Below are 17,056 nucleotides of genomic sequence, written 5' to 3'. Positions count from 1 at the left end.
ACACATTAAAGGCTCTGAGAAGATCTGCAGGAAACAAACATCTTACATTTATTTTTAAAAATACTGACCTGGTTCTTAATCTTCCTTGATGTTAGAACTTTTTTTTTTTTTGAAACTGGAAACTGAACATCATTGCAGTGTTTCTTTCTTTTTTAAATACTGCTGTGTCAAATGGAAGAGATCATGGGCCTAAGGGGAGTGAGATCCAAGTTGATATTCCAGCTTTATTAACCTTTCGACCTACTGAAAGTGAAAGTCGCTCAGTTGTGTCCGACTCTTTGCATCCCCATGGACTGACTATAACAGTCCACGGAATTCTCTAGGCCAGAATACTGGAGTGGGTAGCCTTTCCCTTCTCCAGGGGATCTTCCCAACACAGAGATCGAATCCAGGTCTCCTGCATTGTAGGTGGATTCTTTACCAGCTAAGCCACAAGGGAAGCCCCTTCGCCCTAGGACCTCGGGCAAGTAACTTTATCTCTAGAAGCTGTTCTCACTTAAAGAGAATGTAGATTCTCACAGAGCTGTTGGAAGGATGAAAGAAAAAACAAAATGAAAAGGTTTATCCTTTTAGTGACTGATGAACTCCTATTCATCCTTCACAACCCTGATTTTTTATCCCATTCTCCTACCAGCCTCAATCAGAATTAATTGCTCCTGTGTTTGTCCTGTAGCTCAAATTCCTTGAATTATAATTAAATAGCCCTAGAAAGTAATCTTGAGGGCAGGGACCATGGCTGCTTTATTTGCATTTCTCATACCTAGAAAAGTACTAAAACATGCTAAAATGTGAAGAAATAGGTCTGTTCACGTAGGCTCTACTCTGTGCCTTATTCTTATTCTAGGACTGCTGCTGCTGCTAAGTCGATTCAGTCGTGTTCGACTCTGTGTGACCCCATAGATGGCAGCCCACAAGGCTCCCCCGTCCCTGGGATTCTCCAGGCAAGAACACCGGAGTGGATTGCCATTTCCTTCTCCAATGCATGAGAGTGAAAAGTGAAAGTGAAGTCACTCAGTTGTGTCCGACCCTTAGCGACCCCATGGACTGCAGCCCACCAGGCTCCTCCATCCATGGGATTTTCCAGGCAAGAGTATTGGAGTGGGGTGCCATTGCCTTCTCTGTATTCTAGGACAAAAGCTAGTAAATGTTCAACAACTGCTCTTCAGGCTGAATTAAGTTGTAGAAGCCATTTACACTCAGGAGGGGTTTGAGGGTGAATTGGAATTTCCACAGGCTCTTCTTTTGTTTCAGTGGAAAGCAGAGGTGAGAGCTGTTTGGATCAGCGGGGAGAACCTGTGTGCCTTGGTGTCAGGAGATTTACAGGGCTGCTGCCCCCGCTTGCAGAGCATCAGTGCTGCCCGCCACTCAGGGGACCAGCTTAGACGCCTCATCCCTCTTTGAAAAGACTGTTTTTATGGGGAGTTTTCGGAGAAGGCAATGGCACCCCACTCCAGTACTCTTGCCTGGAAAATCCCATGGACAGAGGAGCCTGGTAGGCTGCAGTCCATGGGGTCGCTAAGTTGAAGACTGAGCGACTTCACTTTCACTTTTCACTTTCATGCACTGGAGAAGGAAATGGCAACCCACTCCAGTGTTCTTGCCTGGAGAATCCCAGGGAAGGTGGAGCTTGATGGGCGTCGTCTTTGGGGTCACACAGAGTCGGACACGACTGAAGCGACTTACCTCTTACCTCTACCTCATGGGGAGTTTTATGCTTCTTCAAGCCTGTGGTTTGGCTGTTTATTCTTCTCAGAACCAGAAAGGGCTTTTTGTGCTCATGTGTTTCACCTGGGCCTGGACTCACTCAAGGGGGCTTTCCGGTGATGAATCCTGTATTGAAAACAGGGACTTGCCTGGTGGTTCAGTGGCTAAGACTCCATGTTCCCAATGCAAGGGGCGTGGGTTTGATCCATGGTTGGGAAACTAGATCCTATATGCCACAACCAAGGTCTGGCACAGCCAGATATATATAACACACAGACAGACAGACAGACACACACACACACACACACACACACACACACACACACACACACACACTAAAGTCCCAAGCTGCCTGTGAATGGTGGTGCCGGGATCCTGTGTGGAGGGGCAGGTGTCATGATGTGTCCAACATACAGATGAGGAAACTGAGGCTTGGAGGGGTGCCGCCTCAAGCCAAGGATGAGTGTCAAGACAGAAGCCAGGTGATGGGACTCAGAGGCCATTTTATTCAGGGGAGGGCAGTGGGGAATGTGGTTCTATGCTCTTGCTACCAAGAGGTTAAAAGCTCATAGGAGAAAGAGGAAGATGCCCACACCCTGAGCCTGGCATGTAAATGCAAGTCGCTTTCACAAGTTGAGAGCTCTGCCAGTAGGTTGTGGCTGGGTTCCCGTCTCTAAAAAACCCCAGATGGGTCCCAGCCCTGGGCCAGCCAGCCTTGGCATGGTGCCCGCCTGCCGCCACCCCCAACCCCTGCAGTGGTGGGCCTCCTGATGTCCACACAGTGATTCCTGACACTCAGAGCAGACGGTTTCCACGGACTGGGGACATCAGATTAGAGCCGTGCAGGTCTTTGCTGAAGGAGCCCAAGCGCTGAGTCCAGACAGGTCCCCAAGTGTGACCCGCACACCCAGTGGTGCTGTTGAGAAGGCTGCCATGCCCTCGACCTTTTGAGCCTTTCAGATCTTCCCTCCCTCGGTCTCTTGCCTTGCGGGACCACCCCCTACCTCTGTCCTTCTCTTATCGTAGTTCATCCCTGGCACCCTGCCTTTTGAGAGTCCCTCCTAGAACAGGCTCCAGGCTCTCTGTTCTTTCCCCTATGGTGGTTTATCCCCAGGCGCTGAAAAAATGGTTAGGACAAAATTAAGGACTTCCCTGGTGGCTCAGACGGTAAAGCGTCTGTCTACAATGCAGGAGACCCAGGTTCGATCCCTGGGTCGGAAAGATCCCCTGGAGAAGGAAATGGCAACCCACTTCAGGACTCTTGCCTGGAAATATCCCATGGACGGAGGAGCCTGGTAGGCTACAGTCCATGGGGTCGCAAGGAGTTGGACACGACTGAGCGACTTCACTGTGCTTCACTTCAAGTGATGGTTAGTCACACAGCTAAGCCTGCTAATTCCCCTGGAGCCCTGGGTGCATGATATGTGTTATTACAAAACATTGCAGAGGTTCAGGGTCTTTCTATGTAACATTTCATAGATGTTTTCAGTTTTTGTAATTTTAATGGCTGAATACTATTCTGTTCAGTGGATGTGGGATTGTGTGTGTGTGTGTGTGTGTGTGGTTTTCATCCCCCTGATGAAGACCTTGGTGTGGAGTTAAACATGGGGTCTCATCCCCACCCCATGATGTGTGTGACCTTGTGCCAGCTGTTTCACTTCCCTGAGCTTCAGCTTCCTTTGAAAATTGGGGATGATAATATCTAACTCATAGAATTGTAAAAATTAAATAAAATAGTGTGTATCCTAAGTGCCTGCCGTGTAGGAACTGTTCAATGTAGGTGCTATTTACTTATTTACTCAACTTTTGTTGAAAAGTGGAAGCAGTCTGGTATTTACTGACAGTGAACATCTGTGAGTATACATGTTGTAATTTTTTTAAAATTCTGTTGAATTTTTCCTTTGGGAAAAATTCCCAAAAGTGAATACTGCTGAGGAGCAAGAAATACTAACCACTTTTTATGGTTGAGCAATATTCCATTGCATGTATGTACATCTTCTTTATGCGTGCATCTGTTAATGGATATTCAGATGGTTCCCATGTCCTGGCTGTTGTGTAAATGGTGCTGCAATGAACACTGGGGTACATTTGTCATTTAGAACTATGGTTTTCTCAAGCAGTTATATTCCAAGTTAAAAAAAGAAAGAAATGTTAGCCACAGCTTCAACCAGGCAGAAATTGAAGTCCTATACTGGATTAATATTTCTTGTCAGTTGATTGATGGCAGGGGCTATTTGGAGGCGTGGATTAAGAAGGATTCTGAGGTTAAGTCTGGACTCAGTGGGGAAAGTGCCATGACTGATTTGTGATGTCTGCCATGGTACCAGAGGAGAGAGTGGAGCTTGTTCCTCCCTTATTTTTTTTATATATATTTCTTTATCTGGCTGTGTTGGCTCTTACTTGCTGCACTTGGGGTCTTGTTGCATCATGCAGATTTTTCATTGCGGTGCTTGGGTTTAGTTGCCCCATGGCATGCAGGATTTTAGTTCCCCAGCCAGGTATTGAACTCATGTCCCCTGCACTGCCGGAGACCACTGGACCACCAGGGAAGCCCCCAATTCCCACATTCTTACCATCCTTGATCTTGATGGAGCCTTGTCAGAAGCCTTGTCAGGCAGAGTGGAGTCGGGGCTCTTGTAAATATCCGTGGTCAGTGTTGGACAGTTACCTTGAGTCCACTCGGCATGCCACCACATGCTGCTCTCTCATCCTTTGTCCCCTCCTGAGTGAAATAGGGTCGTGTCATTCCTGACCCGTGACAATGATGCAGGTGCCTGCGTTCCCACATTCTGTCAGTCATTGGACCATACTCTTTCAACCTGCTTGTTTTTCCCTTGTCTGTGATGACTCATGCCAGTTACAGGAACCTTTTCTTTTTTAGTAAATATACCCCACTAGAAGGACTTTTAAAACCTTGGCTCTGAGACTCTGCAGAATAGTTGTAGGAGGGAAGGTGTAGGGGGCCCAGGAGGGGTTGGCAGGTTTGAAGCTGTGCGTTTTCATCTGGCCCATGTTCCTTGGAGGTTGCCTTTTCTCTTAGCAAGATGCGGGCTGCTGGGGACCAATTGCTTTTCTTCAGCACGCCAAGGTCTTTGGTTTATAATTAATCTTCGCCCACTTGGGGAAAAGATACATTATTGTGGTCAGCATGTGTCCCATCCATCTTCTGCCCCATCTCACTGCCTACACACACTGCCCCACCTCACACAGGTGGCAAGGGAGGTTCCATCCCCCCCATTTTTGCAAGAGTTTGGGATGGGCCTGAAGCCAGCACACAACCTTCTTTTTGAAAGTCATACTCAAATCTCAAAGTGGACATTTCTGTGCTGGTTTCTCTCACTGCTCCTTGGATTCTGGTGTCCAAGGTGGAACTTTGTCCCGTGGGCTCTGGAGGCTCAGGTGCAAATCCGAGGATGGCTGGTGGGGAAAGAGACGGCAGACCCACCATCCAGACTGCTTCTTTCATGGAGATGGAGACCAGGGCCTAGAGCCATTGACTGCTTCATGCAGGGCCTTTTAGAGCCCTCCTGGTTATTTTTCTCTGCTCTGAGACTGTCAGAGGGACCTGTTAGTATCAGATTTTGATTCCCAGGGCCTGTAGGCAGGTGTTAATTGGAAGAATGATTTGCATTAACTCTCGTTATCTTAGGATATGATGAAGGTCACCTCTTGTCCCTGGCGCCACCTTGTAGAAATGGGCATTACTGGCATCACAGGCTTAACTCACTTTTTCTCCCCAGACTTTCCCGGCACCTGTGTTCTCTGTGTAGGGTAGCAACTCATCATGGTCCTTATGTTCTGGGTAGAAGACCAGACACACTTCTACCCCCACGGACCCCCTCTCTGTCTTTGCATGGCTAATTCTGTCCCCAGCTTTTGAGTGAGCAGCTGGACTTGCTGTCTTCCTTCTGCAAGGGCGAGGAGAGCCTGTGTCACTCTCTAGCTTAATCTGAGAAATTCCCCAGGCTTCCCTTCATTAAAAAGTAAACAGTGAGGATGGAGAAGTCAGTGTGGGTGAGGGAAAGGGAACTTAGCCACACCCTATACATTTGCTCTGGAGAAGGCAATGGCACCCCACTCCAGTACTCTTGCCTGGGAAATCCCATGGACGGAGGAGCCTGGTGGGCTGCAGTCCATGGGGTCGCAAAGAGTCGGACACGACTGAGCAACTTCACTTTCACTTTTCACTTTTATGCATTGGAGAAGGAAATGGCAACCCACTCGTGTTCTTGCCCGGAGAATCCCAGGGACGGGGGAGCCTGGTAGGCTGCCATCTATGGGGTCACACGACTGAAGCAACTTAGCAGCAGCAGCAGCAGCATACATTTGCTCTGAGCATTTCAGAAAACTTCTTTAGAGCTCACAGACTGCCCTAACAATCTTGAGAATGAAGAAAATCCATGATCTTGTGAAATATTACCTAACCATTCTTGAGCACTTGCGCTGCACTAGGCACACTCATCAGATCCTTACAGGATGTAGGTCCTCTTACCGTCCCCACCTGAGAGAGGAAACTGAGGGTCAGGAGGGTAAGTTTCTGGGGAGGGTCAGGCTGCTGGAAATGCACATGGGCAGCTGTCTCAGTATGTGGCCCAGGCCACTCCCAGTACATTTTAGGACCGAAGCGGGGGCTTAAACGAAGGCAGTTGGGGGCCGTTTAAAACCAAGATGATTTTGGGACTTCTCCGGCAGTCCAGTGGCTAAGACTCCACTCTCCCGATGCACGGGAGCTGGGTTCAATCCCTGGTCGGGGAACTAGATCCCACATACAACTAAGAGCTTGTATGACACAGCTAAAGAAACCAAATGCTGCAAAGAAGATCCGAAGATCCCGACTGCTGCAACTAAGACCAGCATAGCCAAATAAATAGTATTTTTAAAGTAATAAAAGTGAGATGATTTAAAACCAAGGATGGGAAACTATAATACACACTTTTTAGACCAGCCTTGCAAATAGATTCTTGACTGTGTAGAGAGCACCACTTCCTAATCCTTGTCCTTCTCTACAGTTGCCCTCCTTGGAAGAGACAGATGTCCATCCTCTGTCTTTGAAGCGTGAGCTTAAATGCTCTTGAGAAACATCCCGGGGACAGGATGTGTCCTGAATTTGCTCAGTGTGTGTCTGCAAGCCATCTAGGAGTCCTGGTTAGCTGGATGAGGTGTCTTCCTTTGAGAAGTCCTGCCCTGGCAGAAAAGGGAGAGACCCTGTCTGCAGGCTGTCAGCCAGGGACACCGAGTTCCCAGACATGACAAAGATCCTTCTAGAACTCTAGGTCACAGTGCCCCCAGGCCAGCCCGTGTTGCTTTGAAGCCCTTGGCATGTGGCTCTGGCAGCCTGAAGGATGTGATGGCTGCTGGCGTGGGAGGGGCGCACAGCCCACCGGGTAGTGTGTCGGGGCGAGAGGGCCTGTCCCCGGGGCCCCAGTGTGATGCTGCTGTGTTCCCTGGGACGAATCACTCCCCTTCTCTGGGTCTCTTCCTTATTCTCTATCAAATGAGGGGGGTGAATGTCAGGGTGTCAAAGGCTCTTTCAGCTCAATACCCCCTCACCCTGACTTTCTTTGGTTAACCAAGGTACACATAGAGGAAAACACATATATCTAAGGTGTACAGTTTGATGAATTTATGAATTCTAAAATTTGGAATTTTTGTACACACCCATGAAACTACCGCCCAGATCAAGACATGGATCCAGCAGCCACCCACTCCTGCCCTGGAAGGCTCTCCTCCCCCCGACCCAGATCAACTCTAGTATTTTATGATTAATGTGTCTGCTTGACTGAGCACATTATTCTTTTTTTTTTTTAACTTTTTATTTTATATTGAAGGGTAGCCGATTAACAATGTTGATAGTTTCAGGTGCACGGCAAAGGGACTCAGCCATACGTATTTCATTATTCATTCTTTCAGCTGCTCTGGGTCTTAGCTGCAGCTCATGAGACCTTAAGTCACAACATTCGAACTCTGTATCTGTGGCATGTGGGATCTAGTTTCCTGACCAGGGAACGAACCCAGGTCCCCTGAACTGGGAGCGTGTAGTCTTAGCCACTGGACCACCAGGGAAGTCCCTGAGCACGTTATTCCTTCAGGCTCTTTCCTGTTCTCTCTGGACCTGAACTGCCACTGGCCATGTGTGGCCGCAGAGCATGTGAAGCCTGGCTTGTCACACTGCTGTGTGCTGAGCGCACTGGCTTTTTGAGATTCAGTATGGAGAACAAAAGTACTTGTTTCGGTGTGGCTTCTAGCAAATTTACGATTCCCTATGTGTTAGCGTTGCTCTGGGCCTCGCTGTTCTCCTTTCCGCCAGGACTTGCGCCCTGCAGCTTGCAGCCTTCGTGTGGCCTGCCTCTTCTCTGGGAGGTGTTGATGGTACCTGGAGGGTGCCAGAGACTGTGGTTGAGAGTCCAGGATGTGCACATGGCGGGGCGGTGGGGTGAGGGGGTGGCGGCCTGCTTTCTGTAGACATGTTCTTTGTGGTTTTCACTGTGGGCGAGTCCTTGCAGGCCCCTCAGGTCGTGGGCTTTGCTCCTACATTGAGGTCTGGCTGTCCACAGAATCATTTCTGCTGTTTCTGCCTGTTTTTGAAAGCTGACATTTAAGCCCACTCCCCAGAGGTGGTGGCGCCTCTCTTGCCATGTTGAATGCCCGCTCTGTGAGGACCCTGGAAGGAATGGAGGTGGAGAAGTGTACAGTCATTGGGGGTTGGGTTTAGGTTGACTCAGACCTTTGGGGGACTTTTTGCGGAGTCCACACCCTGAAGGGATCTCACCTTTTTGAAGCCTCTGCCTTCCACAAACTCCACCCCAACATCCTGTGGTGGGGGAGCCCCTCCAGGCCCGCCAGGACCACCTCTATGTGGCCGGCCACTTCCTGTCTGCCCTCTGGAGGGAGGGGGCTGATTCCAATAGTAGGGATGGATGAGGCTGCTTGTCTCTGTACTTTTGTTCGAAAGAATTGGTTTTGGCAAACGTGTCAAAAAATTTTGGTTTTAAGCATGTCTCAAATTCCCAAATGTATAGGGTTTGAGTTTTATTTTTGCAGTTTGAGACATAGATTTTTTTAAATGTAATTTTGTTCATTTACATTTATTATGCTGTATTTCACTGGATTCTGCTACCCTGGTTTGCTTCTTTAGCTATGATTCGATTTCCCATATACTTGTGGTTTTAAGGGGGACTGTGCTGTGTCCACTTTCACTGTGGATTTCTTAGACCTTATCAAACGTCTTCTTAATCTAGATTGTCTAATGGCTAACAGACACAAGCGCAAGTGTTCTTGTTTCTCTAGATAGCCATATATAGCTATCACGGGGCAGAGGAAGTTTGGACTTCCTTCTATAGGCATCTTGAGCTGTGGGGCTTCCTCCTCCTGGTTTGCTCTTCGCCCCTCCCCCTGCTGCTGGGGCTCAGGTTGAGAAACACCTTATTTTTTTCTAGGTTCCCCTTTCTGACTGTGCTGTTCTGCTGTGTTCACTCTGTGCTGATGACTTACACAGATCCTTAGCAGCACAGCATGGCGGACTGGGAGTAGAAAAGGATGTTTAGTCATCTGGGCTGATTACACAATGTCTCCAAGTCCAGCCCGTGGAACTTATCTTTAAAAACAAAAAAAAAGCTAATATACTGAAGGAGGGTAACCGAGAAAATGTGTGAGGCTGCACCTGGCACCTATTAGTTGCTTGATAAACATTAACCTCCCCTTTCCTCCTTCCTGTTAGTATTCTTGGTGGCTTGGCATGCTTTGTCTTAATATTGTGAAACTTGACCTTGAGGTTGCTTCTGGTTTATTCTTTTTTGTTTCTTTCTCCCTCTTTTAAAAATTGAGGTGAAACTCACATACCATAAAATTAACCACCATTAAAAACTATACAATTCAGTGGCATTTAGTACCTCCACGATGTTGTACAGACACTACCTGTATCCGATTCCAAAATATTTTCATCAGTCCTAAAGGAGATGGAGACACTTTTAAGAAGGCCAGCTTTAGGACTTCCATCATGGTGCAGGGGATGGGAATCCGTCAGCTAATGTGGGGGGCATGGGTTTGATCCCTGGTCCAGGAAGATTCCACATGCTGTGGAGCAACTAAGTCCATGCACCCCAGCTACTGAGCCTGTGTGCCTAGAGCCTGTGCTCTGCAGCGAGAGGAGCCACCGCAGTGAGAAGCCCGTGCCCAGCAACGAGGACCCAGTGCAGCCAAAAGTAAAATAATAAAAAAATAAAATAAAAAGAAGAAGGCCAGCTTTAGGGTCAGCTGTACCTGCTAGCCGTGTGACTTTGGGCAACTGTCGTTATCTCCAGCCTTTGTTTTGTCGTCTTCACAATGGAAATAATATTGATTATTAATATGTTACAGGATTTTTTTTAAAGCAGCTTTATTATGATATAATTTACGCGCCACCAAATTAACTCACCCTAAGTCTCCAGCTCAGCTATTTTTAGTGAATTTACAGGGTTGTGCAACTACTATTGCCTTCAATTTTCGAGCATTTCCATCTTTTTCTGTTCCAATCTCTAGCTCCTTTTGTCTCTCTGGGTTTGCCTTTTCTGGACCTTTCATATAAACAGAATCATACAGTATGTGGTCTTTCATGTCTGGCTTCTCTCACTGAGCGTAATGGTTCGTTCTTTTTTTTTGAGCATAATGGTTTTAAGGTTCATCCCTGTTGTAGCCTGAATCAGTACCTCACTCCTTTTTATGACTGAGTAATATTCCACCGGAGAAGGCAATGGCACCCCACTCCAGTACTCTTGCCTGGAAAATCCCATGGGCAGAGGAGCCTGGTGGGCTACAGTCCGTGGGGTCGCTAAAGGTCGGACACGACTGAGCGACTTCACTTTCTTCACTTTTCACTTTCATGCATTGGAGAAGGAAATGGCAACCCACTCCAGTGTTCTTGCCTGGAGAATCCCAGGGACGGGGGAGCCTGGTGGGCTGCCGTCTATGGGGTCGCACAGAGTCGGACACGACTGAAGTGACTTAACAGCAGCAGCAGCGATATTCCATCATATGGATAGACCCTATTTTGTTTACCCTTTCATGTGTTGATGGGCATTTGAGTAGTTTCCACTTTTTGACTGTTATGAATAACGTTGCCATGAATGTTTGTGATTACAAGTGTTTGTGTGGACATATGCTTTCGTTTCTGTTGGGTAGCTATCTGGGAGTAGAATTGCCGAGTCATGCTAAAAGGTTTTAAGAATTAAGTTTGTTCATGTGTGGCACTGCCTGGTCACTTAGGCCCTTTGTATACAGTGGTCACTGTTTACATTATTTCCTCACGGACTCTTTTTTTTTTTAACGTGGATGATGTTCTGGCCTTCAGACTTGTTATTCGTATATTGGTAACTTCTCCATATTCTTACCTGTCACCATCCTGACATTTTCCTTATGGCAGTTTTATAATGCATGTATTCAAATACCTGTTGACTCTTCATGGCTTAGATCACCCGCTTCACTCATTCAAGCCACACACATTTGCGAGCACCTTGCGTGTGCTGGGTCTGCGGGGTTTTATGGTGGACACATGCATACCACAGCAGCTACAGCCGTTTGGCTCATCACTACAGCCCCATCTCATGGCACCGTGTTTGTTGAGCGAATGCAAACAGTTCCTCCGCCTTCAAGTAACTGAGTGTGGCTGGAGAGCCCTGTACAGCCTTCACTGCACCCGGTGTCTGGGCTGATCACTCAGACCTAGGACCAGAGGCCCCACTTCACAGGAGTGTCTGAAGCCACCTTGTACCAGCTGATGACAGCCAGTCACACGTCTCTTCCCAGCTCCACTTATAAGCCCCCGTTGGTAGTTTGTAATCAGCCAATGTGGGGAGATCTATGCCAGCCGTGGAAATGGGTGGAAGGCTACCATCCACCCCTAACCCCTTTTGTGAGAGAGCCTGGTGTTAAACATTGACCAGCAGACCGGCCTACCTTTCCAACCTCCTCTTCTGTTATTCTCCTAACAAGATGGGTTTTTAGATGAGGAAGTGGAGGCACGGAGCATTGAAGGAACTTATACTCAAGGCCGCACAGTTGGAAAACGACAAAGCCAGAATCTGAACCCAGACCTGACCCTGGCCTTTCTGTGTGCTCTCGGGATCTCTGATTTCCTGGTCTCTGGCCACGTTTTTGTTTTTTCCCCCTGCAGAACCGTTCTGCCCCCAGATTTTCGTTTTGATCATTTCTTAGTATTTTAGTTGCCAAGACTTCCTGGTGTGTTGCCTGAGCAACACTCACATCCCATCCCCTCTCTTTTAACGGGAACTCTGTGTTTTGTTTTGTTCCTGCAGAATTTCGCCAAAGAGTTTGTGATCAGTGATCGGAAGGAGCTGGAGGAAGATTTCATCAAGAATGAGCTCAAGAAGGCAGGTGGAGCCAATTACGATGCCCAGACGGAGTAACCCCCCGCACACCCCGCCCCTTGCCAAAGTCATCTGCCTGCTCCCCAGGGGAGGGGGCCGCAGCCTCAGCTACCAGCCCACCAGCCCACCAGGGAGAGGAGACGCGATGAGAGGCGACGCCCACCACCCCGTCCAAAGTCCAGCTCCCCTCCCCACTTCCCTTGTGCACCTGCTGTGTCCTAGCCCCTGAAGCTCATTGAACATCTTTCTTTTCTCTTTTATTCTTTCTCCCCACCCTTCTTTCTTATTCTAAAGAAAAATCATTTTGATGCCAAGGTCACGCACATCATCAGATCAGAGGCGCCTCCTGTGGTGACCCTTTCCTGATATTTCTCTGACGCACAAGCAGCCTGTCCAGCTTCACCCACCAACCTCGTGTCGCTTCTGGCACCTGGGTCACGCTGCTATCTCGGTTTTCCTTGGCGCCTGCCTGCTTCCCGCTGAGGCGACGGCTGTGCCGGGAGCCGTGCCCTCAACAGCGGCCTTTACAAGCACACATGCATCCCGCTGGCCAGGCTCATGCCCTGAGAGTCGCTCCAGGGCCCCCGCTATCCCCCCATTCCAAGTTGCCTAAGCTCCATGCCCATCCGAGATGGTGCTCGGTGGAGAGAAGCGCAGGCCTGACTCAGACCAGAAGAGAAGAGAGAAAATTTGCCTTAAAAGTTGCCTGGCTTTGCCATCGGTCTGAAGTGGCCCGTTCCCACCCTCTTGATGGAAATCTCACGACGTCGTGGAGTGGGGGGCAAAGGTCTAAGTCCAGATTCAACAGGAGGAGTCTTTCAGGGGTCACGTCCCGGGCTCTCCAAGTGATGAGGACGTTAGGGAGAGAGGCCCGGGGTGTGGGATGGGAACTGAGGTCCAGCCAGTCAGCAAACAGAGCAGGAGACAGAGCGTGTGCGGCGGGAGCCCCGCCCTCGAGGGACCAGAGAGTCTGTGGGTTTAATCCTCGGTGGCATCAGAGCGGCCCAGGGATTTCCTTTTTTGTCAAAGAAAGATGCGATTGGCTTGGTTGTTCATGAGCACGTTTGGTAGCGTTCTTTTTCTCTTTTCCTTGCTCATTTTGTTGGGGGAAGTCTGTGCTGCGTTGGGGTCGTCAAAAGCATCCACACTCAAAATGGTTTACAGAAATAAACAGTTTTTTTGTTTTTCAAAAAACAAGGCTGTGTGATTGGTGTTATAAAGCTTCTCTCTTTCCTGGAAAAATGAAGGCAGTTGTCATTTCAGATTTTAATTGGCCTTCACAGAGCTATTGGGGGCTGGTTGTATTCATATTCCATACCTTGTTCAATTTTAGCAATAACCATAAGAAACTGGTGCTGTTTGGGATTTCTCTGGGAGTCCAGTGGTTAGGACTCTTGAGTTCCTAGTGCAGGGGGCATGGGTTTGAGTCCTGGTTGGGGAACTAAGACCCCACATGCCATACATGGTGTGGCCAAAAAAAAAAAAAAAATCCCCATTTTATGGAAACCGAGGCTCAGAGAGACTCAGTGATTCACCTGTGGCCTCCCAGATGGCAGGTGGGAGAGCTGGGATTCGAACCTGAGTCTCTGGGTGGCCCTGGTGCTGTGGCTCAGGACCGGAGCGGGGGAGGCCCAACCCCGAAATAGTGATGGGACAGTGGGATTGTGACATGTCTTGTATGGTCAGACCCCTCCACTCTGTGGATTCAGGGAAAGCTGCGAGAAGGCGTCCGCCTTCAGCTGGGCTATGACATGCTTTCTGAGATTGAGCTTCAAAACGAGATTTCCAGCACGCCAGCACTGGGAGTGCAGAATCAGGCCAGAGGAGTTTCAGATGCACAGCCTGCTTTGGAGGAGCTGTGAGTGGGGCAGGGAGACCAGGAAGGAATCCTGCAAGATGTGGGCAAGGCCCGAGGCAGCCCGGGGCCCGTCCTCAGCCAGGCTCCTCTGCTCACGGCTGGGCGACACTGGGCAGGTTGGTTAACCTCTCTGAGCCTCAGCTTCCTCATCCGTGAAATCCTTGAGGAGCAGTAAGGATTATGAGGATGTCTGGCAGGGCTCGGTCATCATCCCATCAGGCCTGCCACTCGGTCTTGACAGCTCTGGGTGCCCCAGTTTTTCCTAAACGTAGAACAGAGGGAGCCAAAGTAGGTCTCTGGCTTCCTGGCTTTTAGTGCTGGTCGGAGAGCTTGGATAATTACACATGTAGATAAGCCCCCTCAGGAAGAAAATTATAAAGGCACTGGGGCTGGTTAGGGGCATCAAGGAGGGCTTCTCTGAGGAGGTAACACCTGAGGTGTGAAGGGGAGGAGGGAAGCCGGCTAAGGGGTCTAGGGAAAAGGAGACCAGGGACAAAGGCTCCTGGGGGATGTTTGCCAAGAAGGGCAGAGAGGGTGGAGCTGAGTTTATGTGTCAGGGAGCTGGGGTTTTAGTTGATAACTGCAGCTCAGGCCTTTGCTGGGATTTCAGAACTTGGCTGATGGGATCTTGATGTCCTCAAGGGCAGAGAGACCTTGCCTTTATGTCATTGAGAGTGAAAGTGTTGGTCACTCAGTCGTGTCTGACTGTTTGCGACCCCATGGAGTGTAGCCCACCAGGCTCCTCTGTACATGGGATTCTCCAGACAAGAATGCTGGAGTGGGTTGCCATTCCCTTCTCCAGGGGATCTTCCCAATCCAGGAATAGAAACTGGGTTTCCTGCATCCCAGGCAGATTCTTTGCCTTCTGAGCCACCAGCGAAGCCCCCCACTCCACCCCCACCCCTGCCCCCCATAACCAGCATCCAGAAGGTATCTGGTAGTGCTGCCTGGAGCTGATTCCATCCAGCTGCTCCCAACGCTGCCCAGGGCATGGGCGCCCCAGTCTGGCCTCCCTCAGGGTCTGGCAGGTCTTGGGGTGAAGCTCTTGCTTCAGACTCTTAATTACTTGACACACTGGACATTCAGTAGCTATTCCGGGTTCCCCCAAACTGAATGGTGTAAACCAACCACTGTGTTGTTTGGCCCATGAATTTGTAGAACTGGGATTTAGGAAGGGTTCAGCAGGGCGATTTTCACTAGCAGGGTCTCTCCTCTGGCTGTGGTCGGATCCACTGGCCTGGATGCTCAAGCTGACCGTCTCACACGGCCCCCGGCCAACAGCCAAGGCCAGTCTGTGGCTGAGTGCACCCAGCGCATCCTCCTGCCACAATGTATCAGGCTGTGACCTTTTAAAAAAATGTTTTAAATGTATTTTATTGAAATATAGTAGATTTACAATGTTGTGGTAATTTCTACTGTAGAGAAAAAGGATTGTCGCACATATGCTTACGTTCTTTTCCATATTCTTTCCCATTATGGTTTAACACAGGACGTTGCATTTTGTTCCCTGTGCTATAAGCAGGACCTTGGTTTTAATCCGTTCTATATGTAATAGTTTGCCTCCGCTCACCCCACATCCCAGACTCCCACTCCCTCCCTCCCTCGCCTGCCCTTGGCAACCGTGAGCCTGTTCTCTACTTCTGTGAGTCTGTCTCTGTTTCATAGATAAGTTCATTGGTGTCATAATCTAGATTCCACATAATGACAGTTGTCTTTCTCTGTCTGGCTCACTTCACTTAGTACGATAACCTCTAGGTCCACCCGTGTTGCTGCAGATGGCATTATTTCATTCCTTGCTATGGCTGCATAGCGTTTCATTGTGCATATGGACCTTAACTTCATTAAGGGCAGTGGGCTTGCATGGCAGCCTGTACTCCCCAGAGTGAGCATCCCAGGGGGACCCAGGTGAAGCTATGTGTCCTTTTCTGACCAAGTCTCCAGGGTTACATGGCAGCATTTCCACTGGACTTTAGGGGGAGGTGGTCATGAGCACCACCCCCCCTCACATTCAAGGGAAGGGGACTTGACCCCACCTCTCAGTAGGAGGAGTGCCAAGACCCACGCCCCCTTTCCTGAGAAAAACACCTCTTCTGCTGTGACCAGGCACTGTGCTAGGCCCATGCCTGAGCTCTGGGGACTTGCACCGGGCTGGTGGAGGGCAGAGGAGATCTACATGGAAACCAGCCAATAGCTGCTGTGCTAGTGAATGCTGTGCCCTCCAGGGGCGAGGGGGTGGGAGGTGGCGAGGGGGTGGGAGGTGGCGAGGGGGTGGGAGGTGGCGAGGGGGTGGGAGGTGGCGAGGGGGTGGGAGGTGGCGAGGGGGTGGGAGGTGGTGAGGGGGTGGGAGGTGGGGGGTGTTATTGCTCTTTGCTGATTGATCCCTGAGGGGAGGCTTCTGCTTCTCAACTTTGCCAGCCTCCGCACGGACCTTTACTCTCCAGGGGGCTATCTGAGGCTGGCAAAGGGGTTGCCCAGCTGCAGGTGCCGCCCTGGTGGGGCCTCCCGCTGCCCACAGCCCCAGGATGTGCTGTCCCTGTTCTCATCTTCCTGCTGCTTCCTGTTCCCCGCTTGTTAGTGAGTCACAGAAGAGAGGTGCCTACAGAGCCAAAAAAGGTCGGCTGCCAGGACATGACTCACGAGAGACTGAGAGACGGGAGGGAGCTCTGCCCTCAGGCTGAGTGGGGTCGGGGGTGGCTGGCCAGGCAGGCAGCTGAGGTACAGCTTCCTTCTCATGGCTCGTCTGCTGCTGCTGCTGCTAAGTCGCGTCAGTCATGTCCGACTCTGTGCAACCCCATAGACGGCAGCCCACCAGGCTCCCCCGTCCCTGGGATTCTCCAGGCAAGAACACTGGAGTGGATTGCCATTTCCTTCTCCGATGATGAAAGTGAAATGTGAAAATGAAGTCACTCAGTTGTGTCCAACTCTTAGCGACCCATGGACTGCAGCCTACCAGGCTCATCCATCCATGGGATTTTCCAGGCAAGAGTACTGGAGTGGGTTGCCATTGCCTTCTAGCTCGTCTAGCCCATCAGAAAAGCCCACCCTAAACTTACAAGGGAATTTCACTCGCCAGTTACAGCTACATCCTAGTCCTTTGCTAATCCCCGCCCCTCAGCGCCTCACTGCTCTGGGA

The 17,056-nt window shown here is 49.8% G+C and overlaps 1 protein-coding gene across 1 annotated transcript in view; it reads left to right on the top strand.

The window, feature by feature from the left end:
• COTL1 (coactosin like F-actin binding protein 1) overlaps positions 1-13,262 on the top strand; it is a 44,127-nt gene extending 30,865 nt beyond the window's left edge. Inside the window, exon 4 of the mRNA XM_055552708.1 lies at positions 11,994-13,262. Within this exon, the coding sequence (XP_055408683.1) occupies positions 11,994-12,104 (111 nt within the window). The 3' untranslated portion in view covers positions 12,105-13,262. The remainder of the gene's footprint in view (positions 1-11,993) is intronic.
• The last annotated feature ends 3,794 nt before the right edge of the window (positions 13,263-17,056 follow it).

This window comes from Bubalus kerabau, chromosome 17 (assembly GCF_029407905.1).
Source record: "Bubalus kerabau isolate K-KA32 ecotype Philippines breed swamp buffalo chromosome 17, PCC_UOA_SB_1v2, whole genome shotgun sequence".
NCBI classification, from domain to species: Eukaryota; Metazoa; Chordata; class Mammalia; order Artiodactyla; family Bovidae; genus Bubalus; species Bubalus kerabau.
Note: the sequence above shows the minus strand (reverse complement) of the source record. Positions and strands in the feature narration are given on the sequence as shown.